Below are 22,749 nucleotides of genomic sequence, written 5' to 3'. Positions count from 1 at the left end.
TTCTCTCACAGGTTGGGGAGCCACCCTGAACGGTCATCCAGCACAGGACACCTGGTCCACTCAGGAACAACGGATGAACATCAACATCCTAGAACTCCGCGCAATTTTTTATGCCCTTCTGCACTTCAAACATCATCTATCAGGCACGGACATACTGGTGAGAACGGACAATGTGGCAGCCAAAGCTCACCTCAACAAGCAGGGGGGCTCGCGATCCTCTGCTCTACACAAGGAAGCCCTGAGAATCCTGTCCTGGGCGGAGACCAACCTATGTTCCATAACAGCGGAACACATTCAGGGAGTGCTCAACGTGGACGCAGACTGGCTCAGCAGACAAAGTCTCAGCGAAGCAGAGTGGTCTCTGAACAAGGAAGTTTTTCAGCTCCTCACGAATCGGTGCGGCATGCCCCTGGTAGATCTCTTCGCGTCAAACAAAAACCATCAGCTTCCACGGTATAACACCAGGTATGTCCAGAAGGGAGCGGAGCAGACAGACGCACTCACAGCACCATGGCCAGCGGGACTGCTATATGCCTTTCCACCTTTTCCACTCCTTCCCAGAGTTCTCAGACGAATCAACCTACTTCAGGCCACAGTCATTCTTGTGGCTCCCTACTGGCCGCGTCGCCCATGGTTCCCCACTCTGCTAGAGATGTCCGTCGCAGAACCGTGGATGCTTCCACCTTGACCAGATCTTCTCCTTCAAGGGCCGATCCATCACCCGGACCCAGGCTGGTACAGACTGACCGCCTGGGTATTGAAAGGAGTCGCCTCCTAAAACTAGGTTACGACACAGAGGTTGCAGAAACTATTTTTTCATCCCGAAAGCCCTCTACAAAAAGAATCTATAACACAACTTGGAAAGCTTTTGTTAGATGGTGCCAGAGAAAACATGTGGACCCCATCAAACCATATATTTCCAAAATACTGGACTTCTTACAAGACGGACAAAAACAGAACCTGTCTCCAGCCACACTACGTCGTCAGCTGGCGGCAATAGCTACTATTATCCCAAAGCTTTCAGGTTACACCTTGACTAAACATCCACATATTAAGGCCTTTCTAAAGGGACTTACCTTGATCTCTCCTCCAGTTAGACACAGATTCCCTACCTGGAGCTTACACACTGTATTAACAGCCCTTACTCGCCCTCCCTTTGAACCCCTGAAGCATGCCACATTAAGCTACTTAAGAATGAAGACGCTTTTTCTAACGGCTGTAACTTCAGCCAGGCTGGTGTCAGAGATAGGGGCCCTATCCGTCAGACCAGGCCTTTGCACATTCCACAAGGACAAGGTGGTCCTTGCTCCTGACCCTTCCTTTATACCTAAAGTTAACTCCTATTTTCATAGGAACCAAGACATCATTCTCCCCTCGTTCTGTCCAAACCCTAAAGCTCCGCAAGAGAAAATTTGGCATACCTTAGATCTTCGGCGAGCCCTTAGAACATATATTTCTCGCACAGAACACATTAGAGTATATGATACGCTTTTTATCAATATCACGGCACCTAACAAGGGTAAACCTAGGTCCCGCACCTCAATTAGTTGCACTATCACTCAGTGTATTACTCAAGCATATAAAGAGGCAAAAATTCCAGTTCCCTCTGGCTTGACAGCTCACTCAGTCAGAAGCGCTGCTACATCAGCGGCCTTTGACCGCAGAGCTCCTATAGAGGAGATATGTAGGGCCGCCACTTGGTCCACAATCTCCACATTTGTGAGGCATTACAAACTTAACCTGTATGCCTCAGCTGATGCCGCCTTTGGCAGGCGGGTTCTTCAAAGCGTTCTCCAAGATGTCTGATCCCACCCGGGCAGGGACAGCTCTTTTAAGTCCCACTCTTAAGATGGCCTCCTCTCCCAGAGCGAGAAAGAGCCTTGATTACTCACCGTGAAGGCTTCTTCTGCTCTGGGATACGGAGGCCATCTTGCCCGCCCAGACGTCTCAATTAAATTAAGGAGGATGCTATTCAATTGAATTTTTCACAAATTGGATACTATAAAATAATTGCCTCATTGAAATAATGCTAATCCAAGGTTGAGTTTAAAGGTAGTTTTTATTAATAGGTTTGTAGTTGAACTTACAGTTATCTTAAGCATTCTGCTTTATCTTCCTACTGTTGTTTCTTACTGATGTTCTATGCTTAATTGTTTATGCTCCTTGCTCGGAAAGTTTTTTGACTGAAAAGAGAGGGGGCGTTTCCTCCAAAGATAGGCACTTAAAAATTTAGGTCCTGCCTCCCGGAACTAGAGGAAGAGGAAACACCCACTCTTAAGATGGCCTCCATATCCCAGAGCAGAAGAAGCCTTCACGGTGAGTAACCAAGGCTCTTTTTCTCTTAATTTTCTGAAGACAATTCCTGCTGTGGGTACAAGACCCATCTTCTCAATACTTGTACGAGGTGTAGGTTGGGCTTTGCTACTAACCAGGGGAATATTTTGTATTAAATAGGCTTTAGCTAGCTGAAACAGCTTTCGCAGTGGGAGTCAGAAGGGACTGCTGTGGGGAGGAGGAAGATAAAGCAAAGAGCCACAATCCTTATGTGACTGCTGGATCCAACCCAGTGCTTTCATTATTCTAAGTATTTTGCACATTTCTTCTTAGAACAGCTTTGTAAACCAAGTCAGGTAGCTGATAGCTGAGGCTGAGAGAAAATAGCTTGCCTAAGACTTGCTAGCAAGTTCAGAGCAGATGCAAGATGTTAACAGGAACTTCCCAGATTACATAGTACTACTATGTACCAGCATTAATGTAAATTATTTTTTGTGGCTCCTTAAAGATACTCACATAAGCTTTTGTGTACAAGAGTTCGCTTCTTCATACACGTGGGCATATCCTCAGCAGATGTACATACAGGAAAAGGAAAAAATAGGGTGGGAACTATTGGCATTCAATTGTTAACCATTAGCATAATATTTTACAGTGCATAATAATGGAACATAATAAATGTGCTATTATAGTATTAACTAATTTCTCATTTAGGGGTACTGAAGATGCAGTACAGAAAAATCATAAACGTGCGCAGAGGCTACTGGAAGAAATTCATGCTATGAAGGTAATGCTGTGCACCTGCCTTGAATATGTAGCATACTGTGCTCAAATTGCAAACATGTGCATCCGGTTCTTTTGAAATACACTTGAATAAACTCGTTTGAGATTGTGTGTAGACTAAATTTTGGCTGTCAGTGTAATGTCTGAGAGACCAACAGAATGAACTTGGTGGGAGACTATTTTAAATTTGGATGTTACTGTTTAGTGCTGTTAACTGTCAAGGTGCTAGGCTAATTTGACTTTAGGAATTGCCAAGTTAAACTTGTGTTTTTGTCCAAGAAGCCTCCAGTTTTAATTCCTGTTCTAAACAATTACTGTGAAGGGGCCATGCTAGTCAGAATCGTGGATGGCCATTCTAGAGACTGACGTCATTCTTCCTAGTTGCCAGATCCTTACATTTTTGGGTGGAGCTTTCACTGCTCTCGTGTGTGAAGTAGTAACTAACAAAATGGACTGAAACCAGAGTATTTTTCTTCTTCTTCTTTAGCCAAGGCATTCATTAACATTTGCAAGCTTCTTTTGCTTCTCTTACACTGGCATGCTGGGCTATAAAATATCTGTCAGACTGTTGTGTACAAGAAGTTTTTGATACTAATGAGCTGCTTAATTATAGGATGACTTTTCTTTGACTTAAAAAACTGTAAATATTGCACAGACTTGTGTGTGTGTGTGTTAAGTGCCGTCAAATCGCTTCCAACTCATGGCGACCCGATGAATGGAAGTCCTCCAAAATGTCCTATCTTTGACAGCCTTGCTCAGATCTTGCAAATTGACTTAAAGGAACTGTTTTTGAGGTCTAACCATCTGATTAGTCTGCAGGAACGCTGTTATATCCTATTATCATAAACAGATGGGCCATAATTTTTCATTAGATATTAACACTTAGAAAAATTTCAAAACCAGAAATTCTCACCAGAGAAATGAAAAAATGAAAAACATTTTCTGTGTGCCTGCTGAAGGTCTGTAGTGCCACTTAAAACTACATAGAAGAAGAGTTGGTTTTTATTCCCCACTTTTCTCTACCTTTAAGGAGTCTCAAAGCAGCTTACGATCACCTTCCCCTCCCCTTCATGTGGAGGAGTGGGGAATCAAACCCGGTTCACCAGATTGGAGTCCGCCACTCTTGACCACTACACCACGCTGGTTCACAGTGGAAGTTATTAAAAACTATAGAAAATAAATTAGATTTTTTTAAATTGCTTTAAAATTTCCTTATTTGGGGTTTTATATTTTTCCCGTTTGCAACTCTTTTCAACTCTTATCTCCTATCTATGACTTTTAAGCACCATCTCCAGACAAGCGCTTTAGTGTCTCTGGAACTGCAAGCATGCCTTGCTGGTCAAACAAAGGTGAAGCCTTAAGTTGAACTCAGGAGCTCTGCATTTTCTGTAATTCGAGCAGGTGTTACACAAATTGAGAAAGTGAGAAAGTTTCCTTGATTATAACACTGCAAGGTTTACAAAACTATTCTAACTAGATATGTTTGAGGGGGCAAGAAATCATTATATACTGCATTGTAACAGGATACAATAGTTTGTGATTATGAAGGTGAAGCTGCTGTGTCATGTCAAGTTGGTGAGCATTCATGAACTAGGAAGTGGTCTTAGGAAGGAGGCTCCGGTTCTGATTCTGTCATAAAATAGGCACTACAAGTAAGTGTCAGAATCTCAAGAATCTTGCTTGGAAGAGACGGAAGTCAGAGGGAAAAAAAGAGGCATCGGAAAGATACTAGTAATTAGCCATGCTGATCTGCTTGTAACAGCTTAGGATCTAGTCTGCATTAATTACAACAAAGATTACCACGAAACAAGAACATTATCAAAGCAGAACATTTTCCTTGTTGAGCTATGGAGCTTCCTTTCTACAAATGCTTATCAGGTGTTTGAACGGAGTGTGTTGCCACTCTTCCCTCAGACTCTTGTTGCTTATATGTATCTAAATCATCCATTCATCACCTTTATATTTGATCCTTCCACTGAGGTGCCCTTGTGGTGCTTCCCCCTCCAACATCTCTGCAGGACAGGGCAGTTGAGAGTGACTGACTGACTAGCCCAGGAACACTCAGCAAAATTTATGGCCAGAACAGGGGTTTGAACCTGTATTTTTCTTCAGTCCATTCCAGTGCTATAACCCACTCAGGATCTCTGAGGGTCTAGTTGCACTGAGTGGGTGTTACGTCTTTGCTTATATCCTTTTAAGGAGTGCTTTCATGTACTGTACCTGAACATGGATACATTTGCATCCCTTTTGTAACTAAGGCTGCAGTGCTGAAGGGGAGGGGCGAATCTCATTAGGAGCCGGAATAAAGTGGCACCTATGCAGGAGCAAACACGCCGGCATCCAGGAGCCACGGAGTTCCGCTGGCCCCTGCTGCCAGCTCAACCATGCTAGGAACTAAATTCCAGAAGAGAATGCCCACGCTGGCATTTCCTGGGAGTGGAGCTGCCTTTAGGCAGCTTCCTCACCCCTTTTAGCTCAGGAATGCCCCTCAGCACAGTAGCGTGGCCAGGCTACCTTTTTGGATGGCATAGCCCTGCTAAAGTTAATGGGGCTTTTTGCCCTTTTTCTATTTTTTAATTTTAAAAAATAGGTTTTTTTCTTCTCTGCGTCAGCTGGGAAGCCTCTGTGGCTGTGCCGCAGCTGCACTGCTCCCAGCAGGAATGGGCTGCCCATATTAAGAAATGCATCCTGATACAGCCTGAGGGGGCATAAAGTATTTCATATAAACTATTTCAATTTAAGCGTGTAAATTGTGCTGCATGAAAGTTTAGGGGGGGAAGTCCTCCTTTCATTTATCTCCTCATGTTCAGAGTGCAGGTTTATCTGAAAACGTGTTAAAAACAAAAAGACTTCTCAAAATTCAAAAGTTCTGTTAGTTGCTAACAGTTGCAGGCAGCACTCACACTTTTGCGATTGGGTTGCTGGCAAATAGGCGGATCTTTTCTGCTAATAGTGGCACCTCCATCTGATAAAAGGAGATTTTGCAGGATGGAAAGAGATGTTTTCGCTGAAGAGCCTCTTGTGTTAGGAGGAGGCTTCTTCACTGGGGAAGGTCTTTCTGTTAGTGTAAGAGGTTTGCAAAGGTCCATCCCACAGAACTGTGCATATTTGGCACTTGAGAAGTTCCTGTGTGTTAAGCAGAAGAATGTGTGTACAGCAAATTTGTTCTCAGAGTAAATTCCACTGATTTGGCCTGGCAGAAACTTCCTTTCCCTCAATATTATCACTTGACTTCTATTCAAGACAACTAATGGGTTTATTCAGTAGTCAAATGATCAAGCTTGAAAGCTAGAAATGCCCTTCTCCGTGAGAAAATGAAACTGGTTAAAAATTTCAGCTACGTGGATGCAAAAACTGGGTTAATTGTTTGCAGGAGTTCTTGGAGCTATTGGAACAAAAATTGTTTTTGTATGCTTCAAGGTTTATATTGCCAGAACTGTATAAAACACTTATTTTAAAATTCAAGGAGGAGACAGGGAACACTATGATCCTAGCTATTTCTTCCTCTGTACATGATTTATTATGTAGACATCAAAAATGGCCATGGGAGACTTTGTTTGTAAGGAAGGACAGTTTACAACATTTTTTCTTTGTTATTGAAGACTGCTCAGTTTTACTTTATGGATATGCTTTTTCTTGAGTTAGAGAACTAGAGCTAATATATGACAGGAAAATAACATTTTGTGTCATTAAAAACATTGGCACCAGTATTAACAGAAGTTAGAACTAAACAGGTTCCTTGAACACATGAAGCTGTCCTCAACACATGATCTTTCCACTTGTTCAATCAGCAAGAGTGGGTACAAGCACTCTGGCCTATCTCCATGCAATTGTTGGCTCATGAGCATAGTTTGGAGTGTAAGAGTACACACCTACACTCCCTCCCTGTGATCATGGACACCGCTTTCCCGCTCTGAAGGAAGGTCATCTTGAGCTTTGGGTGTTTCTCGTCCCGTTGCTTGGAGAGGCAGGACTTAATTTTAAACTACTTCCTGTCTCGGGGCGAGGAACGCCCACACTTCCAGTTATTCTCCTGCCTTGCTGGAGAGAGGACGCTCCAGCCATAGCTGGAACTTAAATCTTAGGAGATTGGCTAGGGGAGTTCTTCTATCCTCTTGTTTTACTCCATTGTTCCCCTCCTCCATTCCTAACTGTTCTGTATTGGCTCCCTTTGTGTGTCTTGCCTTCCCAGTCCGTTCCACAGCGGCATAGCCGGTTTGCATCGGGCTTGTGAAAGGGAAAAAAGACACGCCCAAAATGGATGCCGCGACTGCAGTAGCGGAGGAAGTAGAACTTCTCTCCGACTCAGATCACGATGCAGCGCCTAGCGGCCATAACAAGCTGGCTCCCACTGTTAGCCGCTCCGGCGGACTTTCAGAGAGGGACGCCAAGAAAGCTTCTTCGCCTCCCGCACGGCAGCAAAAGCGGCAACAAGGGCGACCGCGAAAAAGAGCGGGAAACATTCAAGAAGATATACTAAGCTGAGTGCCGCCTCGACCTTCCAAGGTCCCTGCCGGTTCCTCTGATCGCTTAGTTGGCAAAATCCTTCCAAGACTTCAAAGGGTAAAGTACCCCCACCCCCGGATGGGAGTGGGGCCCCAGGGGAATTAACTGAGAAAAGGGTTTATCTGAGAAAAAGGTGATTTTCATAGTGGGAAAAACATTTTGAAAGGCTGTAGGCCTTGAATTTATCTATCCCAAACCCAGGGGGCGCCACAGTTCACTCTCAAGGGAGAGTCCAGGGCCTAGTCTCTTCTCAGGCCTATGCAGGCTCAGATCCCAAGCAAGAGGAGCCATGCTGCAGCCATTCTATCACTAACAAACAATGGTAAACTAAGGCTGCCCTAAAAATCAGTCCCCAATAGGCATGAATTGACCATTGGTGACGACTGTTTTTCTCTCGGCCGGGGATCCGCAACCGAGGAGGTAGAAAAGGAGTTCTTGTCTCTGACAAAGAGCTCACTGTATTTCAAGAGCAACAGCCTAGGCTGCTTAGCCCTGATGATTTTTCAATCCCTGCTAGCCTAAGCCTTATTTGCCCTGGATCTATTAAGCAAGCCAGAGGCTTCTGACGAGCCCCAAACCAAAAGCCAGGCGCAAAGGATCCAAGGATTATTTCCCTCAAGGTGTCTCACACATTATTAAGGTTCCATTGCCCTTTCAGAACCTAATAAGGTCCGAGTGGGTAAAGCCTCTCCACAACTAACAGTTCTCTGGCGATGCCAAGAAACTGTATTAGATGGATCCTGGGGCCATGGGTATGCTAGTATTACCTGTTGTAGATGCCCCAGTTACAGCCCTGCAGTTTTCTGGATTTTTTACTGAAGATGGGGGAAGATTTATTAAAGATATGTGGACAGAAAAATGGACTTCCTGTCTAGAAAGGCGCTCGAGGTCTCAGCCTTGGCGATTCAGGCTAACGCAAACATAGCATCCATAACCAAAGCCACTAATGTGTGTGTGTGAAGTGCCTTCAGGTCGCAGCCGACTTATGGTGACCCCTTTTGGGCTTTTGATGGCGAGACACTGGCAGGGGTGGTTTGCCGGTCCCTTCCTCTGCGCGGCAACCTTGGTGTTCCTTGGTGGTCTCCCATCCGGATCCTGTCCAGGGCTGGCCCTGCTTGGCTTGTGGGTTCTGACGGGGTCGGGCTGGCCTGGGCCACCCAGGTCAGTAATGCTTAAACCAAAAAAAGCTTATTAAGCTTCTGCCCACAGCCGATAAAAGGGCAGCTGAAGGCCTTCTAGAGTTCTACAGGTGTCTTCCTTCATGGCAGACGCATCCCTAGATGCCCTAGTCTTGACCCCAGAGCTGTGGCTTCTAACACAGCTCTTAGAAGGGCCTTATGGCTATGAACTCGCACGTTCACTATAGATCTAAAGCCAATTTTGCTGGCTCATCTTTTAAGGGAGGAAAAACTCTCGGAGAGAGATTAGATAAGATGCTGTTCGACACCAAGGACAAGAACAGATACACGTTAAATAACCATAGGAAGGACTATAGGCCAAATCAATACCAACAGTCCTTTTTATTCCTCCCATATGCTGTCTAGGTTTAGACAGGATCAAAGGCGTTCCTCCCGGCTCTCCCAGAGAGGCTCCTTTCGAAGGTTCGATAGATTCAACCGCCCCCCCCCATCCCAACCTTCAGAGGGGACAAATCGGACAAATTCCCAAGAAGGTACAAACAGTGACGCCAACGTCACAGCAGTGGGGGGAAGACTGCAAATGCCCCTCCCACAGTGGGGCAGAGCCCAGGCAAATGCCTGGGTTTCTGCAATTAATCCTACAGGGATATGCAATAGAGTTTTAAGGGAAATTACCAGATCGAAGTGTGGAGTTCCCACAATATCGAACCAAAGACAAACACAACAGAACTATGGAGGCCGTTCTTCATTCCTTCAAATAGGAAAAGAACAGGGTCTGGAGGGCGATTTTAGATCTCAAATTTGTCATTCGCTTCATCCGGACAAGACGTTTCCTTATGGAGACACTGAGAACCATTGTCGAAGCCCTGCGACCTGGCACCTACATGACTTCCATAGATCTAAAACTGAAGCCTACATGCACTGCCCTTCGGCGCCTTCTCAGGTTCAATTACCTGAACCCCCACATGCAATTCATAGCCTTGTCCTTTGGTCTTACATCCGCCTCAAAGGTCCTAGTGACTGCTGTCGCCCTATTGAAGGAAGGGATCCAGCTGCATCCATACCTCAATGACCTCCTCACATTCGCAACTTCCAAGCAGCTAGCCACCAGACACACCAACCGAATTGTTCAGACCTTACAAGGTCTTGGTTACCTAATCAACAGAGCCAAAAGTTACCTGATTCCAGCCCAGCGCATCCTTCACCTGGGGGCCTTCATAGACTCCAAGGTCGTTCTACCCGAGGCCAAGGCACTCAAGATAGCCTTACTGCCCAAGTCCACAGCCAAAGCTACACAACATCAACTCATGGCTCTCACAAGACTTCTAGGATTAATGACATCCTGCATCGACTTAGTGTCCTGGTCCTGGTTCCACACCAGGCCCCTTCAGGTAGCTCTACGATCCTTCAAGCTGCTCATTTTGCACATCTGCCTGCTGCCAACAGCCAGATCCAGCCTAAGACAGTGGATAGACCAGACCAATCTGACAGCGGGCCAGACTTACCTACATGAGACCTCCCATCCAGTCTTCTGCTCAGGGCGTTCGGGCCTCTCAGAAACCAACTCCACATCAATCTCTCAGAGTGAGGTAGCTCTGCTGGAGTTCCATCACATCCTGAAGAACAATCGTGTCCTCATACGGACTGACAATGCGGCCTCCAAGGCCCATATCAACAAACAGGGCGGATCCAGGTCCTCACGCAGGAAGCCTCCATCATCATGATCTGGGTGGAGAAACATCTACTTTCCTTGAGAGCGGAACACGTCAGAGGCATACACAACCTAGAAGCGGATTGGCTCAGCCGCCAGTCCATCCAGGAAGGGGAGTGGTCATTAGACCCTCATATCTTCCTCTTAATAACCAACCGATTTGGTATCCCAATGTGGTCCTGTTCACCTCTGCACAGAATCGACAAGTTCACAGATTCTTCTCCCAGTTCTTCCACCCGAACATGGAGCAAGCGGACGCTCTATTTTTCCCCTGGCCTCAGAGTCTAATGTCCGAGGATAGCCCCAGTGGAACGCGTGGAGGTTGAGAAGGCTAGGCTTCTAGATCCGGGCCTGTCACAAGATGTAGTCTCAACCATTTTACAAACCAGACAACCTTCCACTAAAAGGATATATGAATATACTTGGGAGACCTTCTCCAGGTGGTATGGACGAAAGTCCGCCAACCCCAGATCATCTTCCTTGCCACAACTGTTGGTATTCTTCCAGGGCAGAGTACGTCAAAATCTCAGAGCATCCACTCTCCGGAAGCAATCTCAGCTATTGCCTCAATATTTTCCAAAGCTTGACGAGATTCCGCTGTCTTCTCATCTGGAGGTTAAAACCTTATCAGGGAGTGGCGCAATCCACTCCCCATGTTGGCGCATCATTTTCCAACTCGGCGGCTTAATGCGATTCCTTTAGCTCTCACCTAGAAACCATTCGAGCCAATGAGGGAAGTTCCCTTACGTTTCCTCAGAATGACGTCTCCTCAGACTGAAGACGTTGTTCCTAACGGTGGTTACCTTGGCCAGCCGCGTGCCGGAGTTGGGAGCACTTTCCATACACAAGGATCTATGCATATTCCACATAGATAAGGTGGTCCTTCGATCCGGCCCCTCCTTCACTCCCAAAGTGAACTCACATTACCGCCATGCTCAGGAGAATCATCTCCCTTCCTTCTGCCCCAATCCAACCAATCCCAAGTACGTAACTGGCATACCTTAGATCTATGTCGGGCATTGTACATATATATTTCAAGAACAGTTACAATAAATAAATTAAAAAAAAAACGGAGTGCCATTTAGCTCAATATCAGCTCCCAACAAAGGCATACACATGTCATGCCAAGCGATACTTTCGACCATTCGCAGCTGTATCAGAGAAGCATACCTGGCCAGTGGCCTGCACGTACCATCCGGCATCACTACACACTCCCTGCGATGTACTACTACCTCAGCGGCCTTATTTAAGCAAGCCTCCATAAAAGAAATCTGTAAGGCAGCTACGGGGTCCAATGTCTCCACTTCTTCAGGCAATACCGTATCAATACAATGGCATCGGCAGAAGTAGCCTTCGGGAGACGGTTTTTTACAACTCGTGGTGGAAGATGATGTCGACTAATTCACACCCGATGTAATTGCTCTTGGACATCCCAAAGCTCAAGATGACCTTCCTTCAGAGCGGGAAAGGTACATTGTTTACTCACCGAGAAGGTCCTTTCCGCTCTGAAGTAGAAGGTCATCTTGCCCACCCGGAGATGGATCATCATCTTCCATGGTGGCTGACCAACCGGACTCAGCCAAGCAGTTACTGGTATACAAAGATAAATGATACTAATGTACAGAGTCCTTGTTAACGTCTGTGGTTAACCACTGAGTTGTGTTCCTATGTTATAAGGGTTATTGTCACATTCCTGTTACAGAGTTTAGACAGTTACGATGTGTTAGCTGTTATGTTGGTTTATTTGTTTTAATTGTCTCTCATGAGCTTTTAGTAGAAAAACTGGAAGTGTGGGTGTTCCTCGCCCCGAGACAGGAAGTAGTTTAAAATTAAGTCCTGCCTCTCCAAGCAACGGGACGAGAAACACCCAAAGCTCAAGATGACCTTCTACTTCAGAGCGGAAAGGACCTTCTCGGTGAGTAAACAATGTACCTTTCTGAATATTCATGGTCAAAGGGATATATTTATATACTTCCTCCATACATAGGTGCCACATTTATGAGCCAAGGATCACATGGAGGCAGACGTTAGGGCCCACATGCTCGTATCCACTTCCCCTATACGTGTGTGGACAATACACAGGACAGTCATGAATAGAGGGCTAGTGACTCACAGCATGTGTGTGTCATTGGTTTTGTCTACCTGACAGGCTGCAGTTATCTATATCTCAGAGGTCTTTTACATCACCTGATTTTTCTTTTTAACTAGAGATGTTGGGTATTGAACCTGGGACTTTCTGCATCAAGTCAGATGTTTTGTCATTGAACTACTTCCCCATCCCAAAGGAATGTATATTCCCTCTGTAACCTGGATTCTTCATCAGAGATTGAAGCTGGTTAGGATGGTGTGAACATTCTGTGTAGGAATATATATTCTCAGTCTTCTGTGCACACTTGTATTTTTATGTTCTTGTAGTTCTTTATGTTAAAATTGTCTTCATGTTCTTTTAAATCATGGCAACTATTAAAGGCAGATTGATCTTGCCTTACTGTTGTCCTTTCTCTGTATTTGACACAGAGAACAAGGTGGGGGGGGGAATCCTCAAGATAATGAAAAGATGCCTGACCTATTGTTGCTGGAGCTGAATTTTTTAGGCAAGCAACATTACTGAAGTAAGAGATACTTGCCTTTCTTTCTGAACACTGTTTTAGTAAATCATTACAGTGAAGTAGCCTTTGTACCATTTAATAACCCACTTTATTGATGGGGATGCTTCTCCTTGTGCACTGTAGGGTACCATTTTAGCTGCAACAACTCAAACAGGAACAGGTTGCCTGACAAGAATACTATATTATGTTAAACTACTTAATAGAGTGTTGTTAGAGGTTATCAGTTTAGGCAGATGTGAAGTACACTAAGAATAGTCAAATGACTCTTCTAGAATGATAACTGAAGGGGGAAATGATTGCCCAGGATAAATTCAAGCCTTTTCACTTGCCCTTTCTTTAGGTAATAAGACTACCCTGGCATCTGTTGCCAGCTAAGTCTCTAGGATCGGACATCAGAATAATTATTCAGTCTTTGTGTTGGAGCCACTATCAGGCACTTCTGGGGGGGCACCTTTTATCAGTTTCCCGCTCCTGCCACATCTCTTTGACCTCCCCAAACTGCTGTTGCTTGGGGGGTAGTGAGGGAGTCTTCATTTGGGAGGTAGGAATCGCCAAAAACTACCCTTCTGTTGGCAAAAAAATGCCTTTGGATCCAGCTCTTTTTCTCTCTTCTGATCTCAAGGATCAACTGCTGCTGAAGGATGGAGGAAGGAGAGTGTATATGCTCACACACAGTGACAGAGCACTACACTGTTCTCACAGTATGTGGGGGAGCTCCTTCTCTGTTTTGCAGCCAGTGCTATGGTGCCTGTATGTGTTTGTGCATGTGATATCACTGGTGTCCTTAAAAAGCTTCTTAAAGAAAAAGTGCAAGATTACTGGTGGGGGGGGGGTTGGTTCTGAACTAATGTGCAAAAAGAAACTTGGAGTTTTTTCACAGAAGATGTTTGTGAGGTCTCTTTGTGCATTTGACCTGGAAAGTCATGGGGCTTTTACAGTGCTTCTTTGCAATGTGTGACAGTGCTCTAAGTTGCAGTTCATTGCTTTTCTTCTTAGACACACTACTGTGCCGGGAAGACAAATTGTTACACACAGTAATCCAATTGAATTTGTGATGATGCAGTATTGGATTGATGCAGTATTGGATAGAGTTTCTTGAAGATATGAAAACATGGTTTGCAGATGGAATTATTTTCCTTCTCAGTTCAGAAAGCTATGTCATAAGCTTTGTCATAAATATTAAATAATAAGAGCTAATAAAATGCAGAGCAGCTCAATGGTTTACCCTTGTGCCTAAAAATGAATTTTAAAATCTGATTTGTGTTAAGTTTTTTTTCTGCTTTCATTCCATCAATCTCAACAAGTCAGCTGTTCCTAGTTTCATCGGTGTTTTAGCAGTCTGTGAAATGTGTGCCAGGAATCCACAACCTGATTCCAAGAGAAGAGGTTAATTTATGTGTTTAGCAAAGACTTCCAAATAACTTGAATTCAAAATTCCCTTTAAAAAAATTGAGTTGAAAGCTTTCCACATCATTCCTATGGTGGGGGAAGTAAAACATCTCTAAACATTTCATAGATTTGCAACAGACTTTTAAAGGAAGGGATCTTTTCCTGCCCTGCTTTACAGCAGGGCATGCACACCTGTTGTGCCATAGTTGCAGTGATTAAAGTACTGTACCCATGCCTGTGAAATAACAGAATCCAGGCCAAGTATTCACTTTGAAAGTCTTAGCTGAAATATGTTGATGATAATTGTTCTATCAGAAAAGGTTTTGGCAGCAGTGGCTGTGTGGCAGCAGTGGCCAAGGATAAGTATTCCAGTTCTGGGCCATCATTCATTCCAAAAATGACACTTGACTAGAGAAATAACTTTTAGTCCATCAAACGCTTGATTCCAAGAGAAATTGTGGGAGCCGATGAAGGTTTGGAAGGCAGTGGATGTGGAGATCCTAGTAGAGGGAGAAAACCAAGAGAGATGGCAGCAAAGGTGGAACACAGTCTTGCGAGCACTGCTGTGCACCAGTGTGATGCACAGACAGCAAGTCCTTTCAAGGTACTCATAGTGATCTGGATTGAAAGCAGGGGTTGATCCACTGAACAGTTTCTCTTTCGATGGTATTTGAAACGGTTCAGTATTAGCACACCAATATTGCTGTGAAATTTGCTGCCAGATTCAGAAATTACCCACAGATTTTAGGGGAAGAAGATGGTGCCCGTCTTAGTGGACTTCACTTCCAACTGGCTTTCAGACCTCCAGAAACTGCCCCTTTTGAAGTGAACCCATTGTGACAAATCTTGGAGAGTCCTGTCTTCCAGATTGGGGCATGTGGTGGTGATGGATCAGATGACATCTGGCTGCTCTGTGTGTACCACTCTAGTGTGGGGCTGGGGTTCAAGGCCTTCACAAATTAAGTCAATTTGAATGTCCTTCCAGTGACTGATGTGAATGTTGTATGTAGTGTAAGCTTGTTTTGTGACCCAGATGCTTCTAAGCACCAAGGAGAGGTGGTATTCCAGTTTGGGTTTATCTTACATATTTGTGCAAATTGTTCATTTCATAAGAACTGTTCTGAATTTGCAGAGTCTGTTCATCCCTAATTGTTTCTGTCCATCCTCATCTCTGCAGCAATGAAGGAAGGAAAGTATCCATGCTGCCATTTTGTGACTTCCTTCACTGCTTCCTAAAAATAGTTTCTGGCAGTGGGGTAGGTCCTCTAAATGCATTGAGTTCACAAAGGCAGACCTTTCCCACCTTCCCATAGCAGGGACTTTTTGCCCCCTAAAAAAAACACCATTGAAAGTCTCTCTAGAGTAGAAAAGAGCAAGAGTCCAGTAACACCCTAAAGACTAACAATATTTCTGGCAAGTTACTCTACCAGAAATTTTGTTAGCCTTTAAGATGCTACTGGACTCTTGATCTTTTCTACTGCTACAGACAGACTAACACAGCTACCCATCGTGATCTATCTCTCCAGAATAGAGTGACATGAGGGAATTGCAGCACAAAGGGGGGAAATTGGCCAAAATAATCTCCCTCACTGTTATTTGAATGGTACTTATTCCTCAAACTCATGTGCTGTTCACACGGATTGAAGGGAGCTTGGCTATTTTGGCTGATTCTTCATCCTTGATGAAGTTCCCTCTTGTGCTGCATGGCATATTGAGAAGTCCTCCACCCATCAGTAGCAGCAGCTTTTTGAGTAGATACTGGGGGAAGGGGGAGGTGCGAAAACTACTTGTATTCATAGATGTTTGGAAGGCAGTATGTGTGTCACAGTGGTGCTTCACTTGTAGAATAAAAAGTGATATGCAACAGTAAGGAGACACTTAACACATGAAACTGCCGTCTACTGAATCGATCATTGGTCCATCAAGTCAGTAATGTCTACTCTGACTGGCAGTGGTTCTCCAGGGTCTCAGGTGGAGGTCTTTCACATCACCTACTACCTGATCTTTTTAACTGAGGATGCTGAGGATTGCATCTGGGACCTTCTGCATGCCAAGCAGATGCTCTGTCACTGAGCCACAGCCCCTCCCCGAAGAGAAGGAAGGAGCCAGTGAAGAATAAAAATAGCAGGCATTTGCATGCACAGTTCTCCTATTTGATTCTATATTTATTCAAAGGAGACAAGGACAGAAACCATCTGACTCCTTATGTCATTGGAATTGTGATTACCTAGAATTAAACAGCCTGTCCAGTCACACACCAGAGAAGTTGCTAGCTTGTTACCGCTGGTATTGCTCATAATTGTAACGATCGTGACTTTGGGAGAGATAATGTGGAATGCACTGCAAGTCAAAATTAGAGGATACTATCCCAGGCAAATGCTGACATTCAAAGCTGAGGTCTTTCTAAGGAAATGAATGTGCAAGCATTATAATTTTGGCTTTTTTGATTGCCCCACTGAATGATGTTATGACCTAGTTTCTTCCTTTTGCCGAAGTTGGTTTTTGCAATGTGATAGCTGAGATACTTTCCTGCAGTAGCTTTTAAAGAGTAGTTTGAAGGAGCTACTTCATTTAAAATTGCCACAAAATTACTGTCTTGCTTACTGATGCTTGCACCTTAGAAGAAAGATGGTTTGATAAGTTTTCCATATGAATGGGGTCTTTCCAACTAAAACTTTCTGTAGTCTTCAACAGCCTTTAATGGATGTTTTATGTTATCCTGCTTTCTGAGACTCCGCATCCACTATCAGCTCCAATCTGAAATACGTGCCCCAATTTTATTCCAGTGTTTAATAATAGGTTCACCTTTCTTATTAAGGGCCAAGCTACACTTTTATGTAGGAGACCCATGGACAGACCCCCCCTCAGCATTTTCCTTAACACTAAAAAAAAAATATATATACAGGCAACAATTTGAATTAGGGCCACAGCATTGGGGGAAGGGGTTTTTAAGCCTTTATACTAAGCCATGTTCACAATATATTTGGGGTGAAAACTGCCCCCTGGTTTACTATGGAGCTGGGCGACCTAAAGGGGATCGAGAGACATCTGGAATGACACTTGTGGTGAACTCGTACCAAATTTGATACATTATGCTATAGAGCTCATTGGAAGAACTATGAAGCAGTGGTGATGGCAGCAAAGAAATGTTACTGCTCTGCTACTGTAGCATCAGCTAGTTCAGAACAATCCCAATTGTTCAAGGTAGTTCAGCATTTGCTGACACCAAAATCTGAGCCTTTCTTGTCTAAGGCAAAAACAATTAGCTGTGATAATTTCCCCAAACTTTTGGCTGATAAAATATTAAAAGTATGCCTTGATCTGAATATCAGTTGTAACATCGGCATAACAGAAGAAAAGTCTCATATACCACCTGATATATTTATGGATCATTTGAACCCAGTTTCCATGGTGGATGTCAACAAGAACTTGGGATCGGTGAAAGCCCCTACTTGTACTCTGGATCCTTGCCCATCCGGGCAGCTAAAATCATGTGAGGACCACATCATTATATTATAAATCAGTCACTAACTCAAGGCACCTTCCCAAAGCCACTCAAAGAGGGAGTTCTCCATCTGCTACTTAAAAAAAACCATGCAGAAAAATGATGTGGCCAGTTATTGACCAGTGTCTAACCTGCCCTTTCTGGGCAAAGTGAAGAAGAGTTGGTTTTTATATTCTGACTTTCTCTACCACTTAAGGAAGAATCAAACCAGCTTACACTCACCTGAGAGAGCAGAAGCAGACTAATTCTAGATCTTCTTGGATAACTCATCTGCTCTAAATTCCTTTGAGGCTATGAGACAGAGAATGGCTGTGCTAGCTTTTGTTAATTACTTCTGTCTGAGTGTAGACAAAGGCCATGCCTTTGTTGCTCTTATTGGACATCTGCAGACTTTAATACAGTGGATCATACCATCTTGTTGAGGCACTTGGAGGCAGAAGAGGGTATTAGGGGATGTGCACTAAACTGGTTCAAATCATTCCTCACAGATCAGATTGAAAGGGTTGCTACTGGAAACCAGTTATCAGTGTGGTACCTATCCTGTGGACTTCCACAAATTACAGTTCTATTCCCCCATGCTTTTCAATCTCTATGTAAAGTCCTTAGGGCAAATCCTTTGTAATTTTAGGGTTGCTGTCATCAATAAGCAGATGACACCGAGCTCTATATATCCTTATCTAGATCTCCTGAAAAGACCAAGGGAATGCTGGCTGGGAAGGTGGAGGTCTTGAAGGATATTGTTCTCCTCACATTTGATGGAGTTCACCTGACATTTGCTGACTCAAGTTAAGAGCCTTGGGGTTATACTAGACCCAACGTTATTGCTGGAGAAGCAAGTTAACATAGCTGCAAAAAAGGCTTTCTACCAACTCCTAATAAGGACCCCTGTGGTGCAGAGTGGTAAGCTGCAGTACTGCAGGCCAAGCTCTGCTCACGACCTGAGTTCGATCCCGACAGAAGTTGGTTTCAGGTAGCTGGCTCAGGGTTGACTCAGCCTTCCATCCTTCCAAGGTCGGTAAAATGAGTACCCAGCTTGTCACCACATGGGTCAGGAATGACCTGGTGCTTGCACAATGAACTTTTACCTTTACCAACTCCCTAGTCCTTAAGATAGCCCCTGTTAATGGTGATTGAGACTACATCTTTCTACTCAGTGATACAAAAATAAAATCAGCAGATACTATGTGGGCTGGGGCCTGGTGATTCACAGGAAGAAAATCCTATTTATTTCAGCTGGGCTTCCAGCTAAAATAGTATTTTCCTTGCTAATATATAAAGTATGAGTACTGTAAGTTCTTTCTATTTTGTAAATACTGGATTATTACATTAAAGTTGTAGGGTATATTTTACTTAATTTTCTCTCCAGTTATATTGAATTAAACCTGGGTGGGAGTGATAGTTTATAGGACTTGCTATCAAGTCATTGCTTGGGTCTGAGTAAGACTGGTGAGTAGGCTGCTGGGGTATGCTTGGGCTTCTCCAGTCATGTTTTATTTTCTATTGCTTAAACTGTTGGATAAGATAGCCATGTCCACATAGATTCTTCATCCCCCACACACATACTTCCTTGGTACAGTTTTCCCAGACATTCAGGAAATTTATTTCCCTTGTCTGTAGAATAAAGCATTTAGCAGCCTGTCTAGTTTGTGTTAAAATAGAGGCTTCTTAAGAATTGTAGGCCACAATATTAAAAAGCAAATCAACACAATAGCATGATTCAGACATGACAATAACCCATGCTTTGTTGTGTGGCCAAGTCTTGAAGGAGCTTCATGCTTGCTCTCATGAGGTGGTCTTCCTCCTCCACCTAATAAGCAAGTTTATTTCTTCTTTTGTGACAAATCATTCTTTGCTGTGCATCTGAACCAGCAAACTGTGGTTTATGCTCTCCCTGAAAGCCTGGATTCCAAATTAGGCTGTTGGGAATCCTGATTTGTAGGCCAAACCCAAACTCCAGTTTGCCAGTTCAAATGGAAAAACTGACTTGTTATGAAAGAGGAAGTAACTAATTACCATGTCTCCTATAAGAGTGGGAAGAAAAAGGAAAGTGGGGTCTGTCCATCCTTTAGAGCAGGGGTGGGGAACGTCAGGCCCGGGGGCCGTTTAAGGCCCGCAAAATCATTTGGTCTGGCTGTAGGTCCTGGTGAGTGCACCACTAGTTGGATGCCTGCATGCTTGCCCGTGCCCGGGGTGGGGGGGTGGCCATCTGGGGCAGCTGCCTGCTTGGGGCTTGGTCGGCTAATTTTTAAGTTGATAATTTTGTATGGCCCACGAATGATGTTATAAATATCCAAATGGCCCTTGGTGGAAAAAAGGTCCCCCACCCCTGCTTTAGAGGCTTGCTCACACTGCTGAACTATTTCAGTATGAAGTAATTTTAGCTAAATGCTCCCAAGTCTAGCTCCCATCTGCTGAAGATCAGAAAAGTCTGACATCTGTTAATGTAAAAAATGATTTTTTTGTCTCCCTTTAAAAAAAAGTTTTTTTGCTGTTCATTGTGGTCTTCTGTATTACTATAAATTGTTGTAAATTAGCATTTTAAAAAACTTCCATAATTTTATTAGATATCAGAAGATTATAGTTATGAATGGGCAGCCTCCATTATTTACAGGAACTGATTTTTGAAGGCCAGAATAGTCATGAATCCAGTACTTGCTTCAATGATATTGGAAGGGGGTGCGTGGGCAATATAATGTATGAAACAAATAGATTTCCATACATCCATTCATGTTATACATGCCAAGTTCTCAATTTCTTGTGCATTGCACTAGTATTGGGGAGGGGGGTGACTCGGTAGCAGAGCATTTGTGTGGTATGCAAAAGGTCCACGATTCAATCCCCATCATATCTAGTTAAATGATTCAACTAGGAGGTGATGTGAAACACCTCTGCCTTGAGATGCTGAAGACCTGCTGCCCGGGTAGACGATACTGCCCTTGATAGACTAATGGTCTGACTTGGTATAAGAATGTTCCATGCATTTATGCATAGGTGAATTCCAGATTTACTAACCTGTAAATCATCTTGCAGTTGAGATATTGAGACAGTGAAAGGTGAAGTAATGCTGAAAAAGTATAGAGACTGGTACAATGTTTAACCAGATTGAAACAATGTGGCAAAAAAAATAATAAACTGATCCAGGTTTACTTTCTCAGGAATATGTTGGTTTGCAGGCAGCAAAATTGCTTTGCCTAGGGTTTTTTTTCTTCATTTCCTCTTCCTTATTTATATTTTTATAAATTGTCCAAGTTTTAGGGTAAAAAGTTATTTGCATTTTGATATTTAAGGTTGTGTTTTCTTCCTGTTAACTTTTCAGCTTTCATATGTAAAATTTCTTTTATTGAATGTGAAACTGTGAAGCTGATTTTAAAAACCATCCCAGTTGCACACAGGTCCATGGTTTTGCCATCACAGCATCTTTACAAAAGCTCCTAGGGTAATTGTCTATTGCTGTATGATGTGTTAGTTGCAATTTGCTATCAGTTCATCAGTCGCATACATTTTGATCAACATAGATCTATGGAAGAGGTGCCCCAATTCAGCCATATTTCTCTGACAAGGCACCTCAATTATGTTGTTTCTTTGGCTAGTCATATGATGGTTATTGTATGCAGTGTAAGTGCATATTTATTGAGTTGGCAAATAATGGGCTGTGAATTTCAAATTAGATTTATTGACACATCTGTGGGTATAGAAAGATTCTGAACTTCTTGTCAATGATAAATTATTCTACAGCTGGTAAAATAGTTTTTTCAGATGCAGTGCAATTTGTGTACCCCTCCATTGGCAATGAACTTTAAATGATTTTTCCATCTGCATAAGTTAGCATAAATTTGGACCACAGTAGTGGTCATAAGACTGGAACTTTTGCCACCATATTATGACAAAATATTTTCCCCTTGCTGCTTCAAATCATCCATTCCAGATTTTGACACATTGCTCACATTTCTTACCACCAATCAGGCAATAAACAACCAGTTTTAAAATAGACTAGGAAACCTGAAGCTCAACAAATGGAGTGAATCCAAGCCCTTTCTGTATTGTAGTACACTTGGAAATAATTAGTATATAAAATGGTCAGATTGCTCTAGTGAACTACATGTTCAACCCTACTGGGAATATCTGTTTATGAAGCTGCCAATGTGCAGAAGAACAGATACTGCAAATAACATAATGCCTTACAGTTATTAGAATTAGATTATTAGTCATTTAAACTTCTGGGGCATCGTTGTCTCTGTGTGAAGCAGAACCAGGTTGGTATTTAAATACAGTTCTGAGTCTCTACGTTCAAAGTTCCTAAAAAAACATGAATGCTTATCGGTTTGTACCTGGGATGCTGAGAGGATCCCAAATACAAAACTGACCGGCAAAGAAATCCAGGCTTCATACGCTCAGTGAAATTTGTGGTATTCCTCCTTAGGCTGCTAAATTTATCAGTGTGAGCGAGCTGTCCATGCACTGATTCCAACATCTAACAAAGCAGTTCAATTATTGTTTGCTTCCAGTTGCCCAGTCATGGCCAGTCTATGGAGGCACTCAGGCTGCTTACCTGTGAGAGTCACAAGTCGAGGTACATTTTGCAAATAACACAGATTGCCTGCTTGGTGCTGGTAGCAGACTGGAGGGGTATGGCACTCCATTGTGGCTTTCTTCCTGCCATCGTGGCTTTCTTGAGAATACTGCAGTTGTCTTCTTCACTGAATGGCACATTAAATCCCATAGATGGCGTCTACATAGATGAGGTTTGTCCCATCTTGGCAGGCATGCAATAGTTCATCGTAATAGCATGGTTTGTCTGTTTTCTCAGTCATCTCTGCAAGGATCATTGCTTATCCT

At 43.5% G+C, this 22,749-nt stretch overlaps 1 protein-coding gene across 1 annotated transcript in view; it reads left to right on the top strand.

Moving 5' to 3' along the window:
- The window catches only part of SRFBP1 (serum response factor binding protein 1), a 70,427-nt gene that overhangs the window by 27,414 nt on the left and 20,264 nt on the right, over window positions 1-22,749 (top strand). The window contains exon 3 of the mRNA XM_056849000.1: window positions 2,986-3,058. Coding sequence (XP_056704978.1) covers window positions 2,986-3,058 — 73 coding nt within the window. The remainder of the gene's footprint in view (window positions 1-2,985; window positions 3,059-22,749) is intronic.

Source organism: Euleptes europaea, chromosome 4 (assembly GCF_029931775.1).
Source record: "Euleptes europaea isolate rEulEur1 chromosome 4, rEulEur1.hap1, whole genome shotgun sequence".
In the NCBI taxonomy this organism is placed as follows: domain Eukaryota; kingdom Metazoa; phylum Chordata; class Lepidosauria; order Squamata; family Sphaerodactylidae; genus Euleptes; species Euleptes europaea.
The sequence above is the reverse complement of the archived record's forward strand: the minus strand, read 5'-3'. Positions and strand labels throughout refer to the sequence as shown.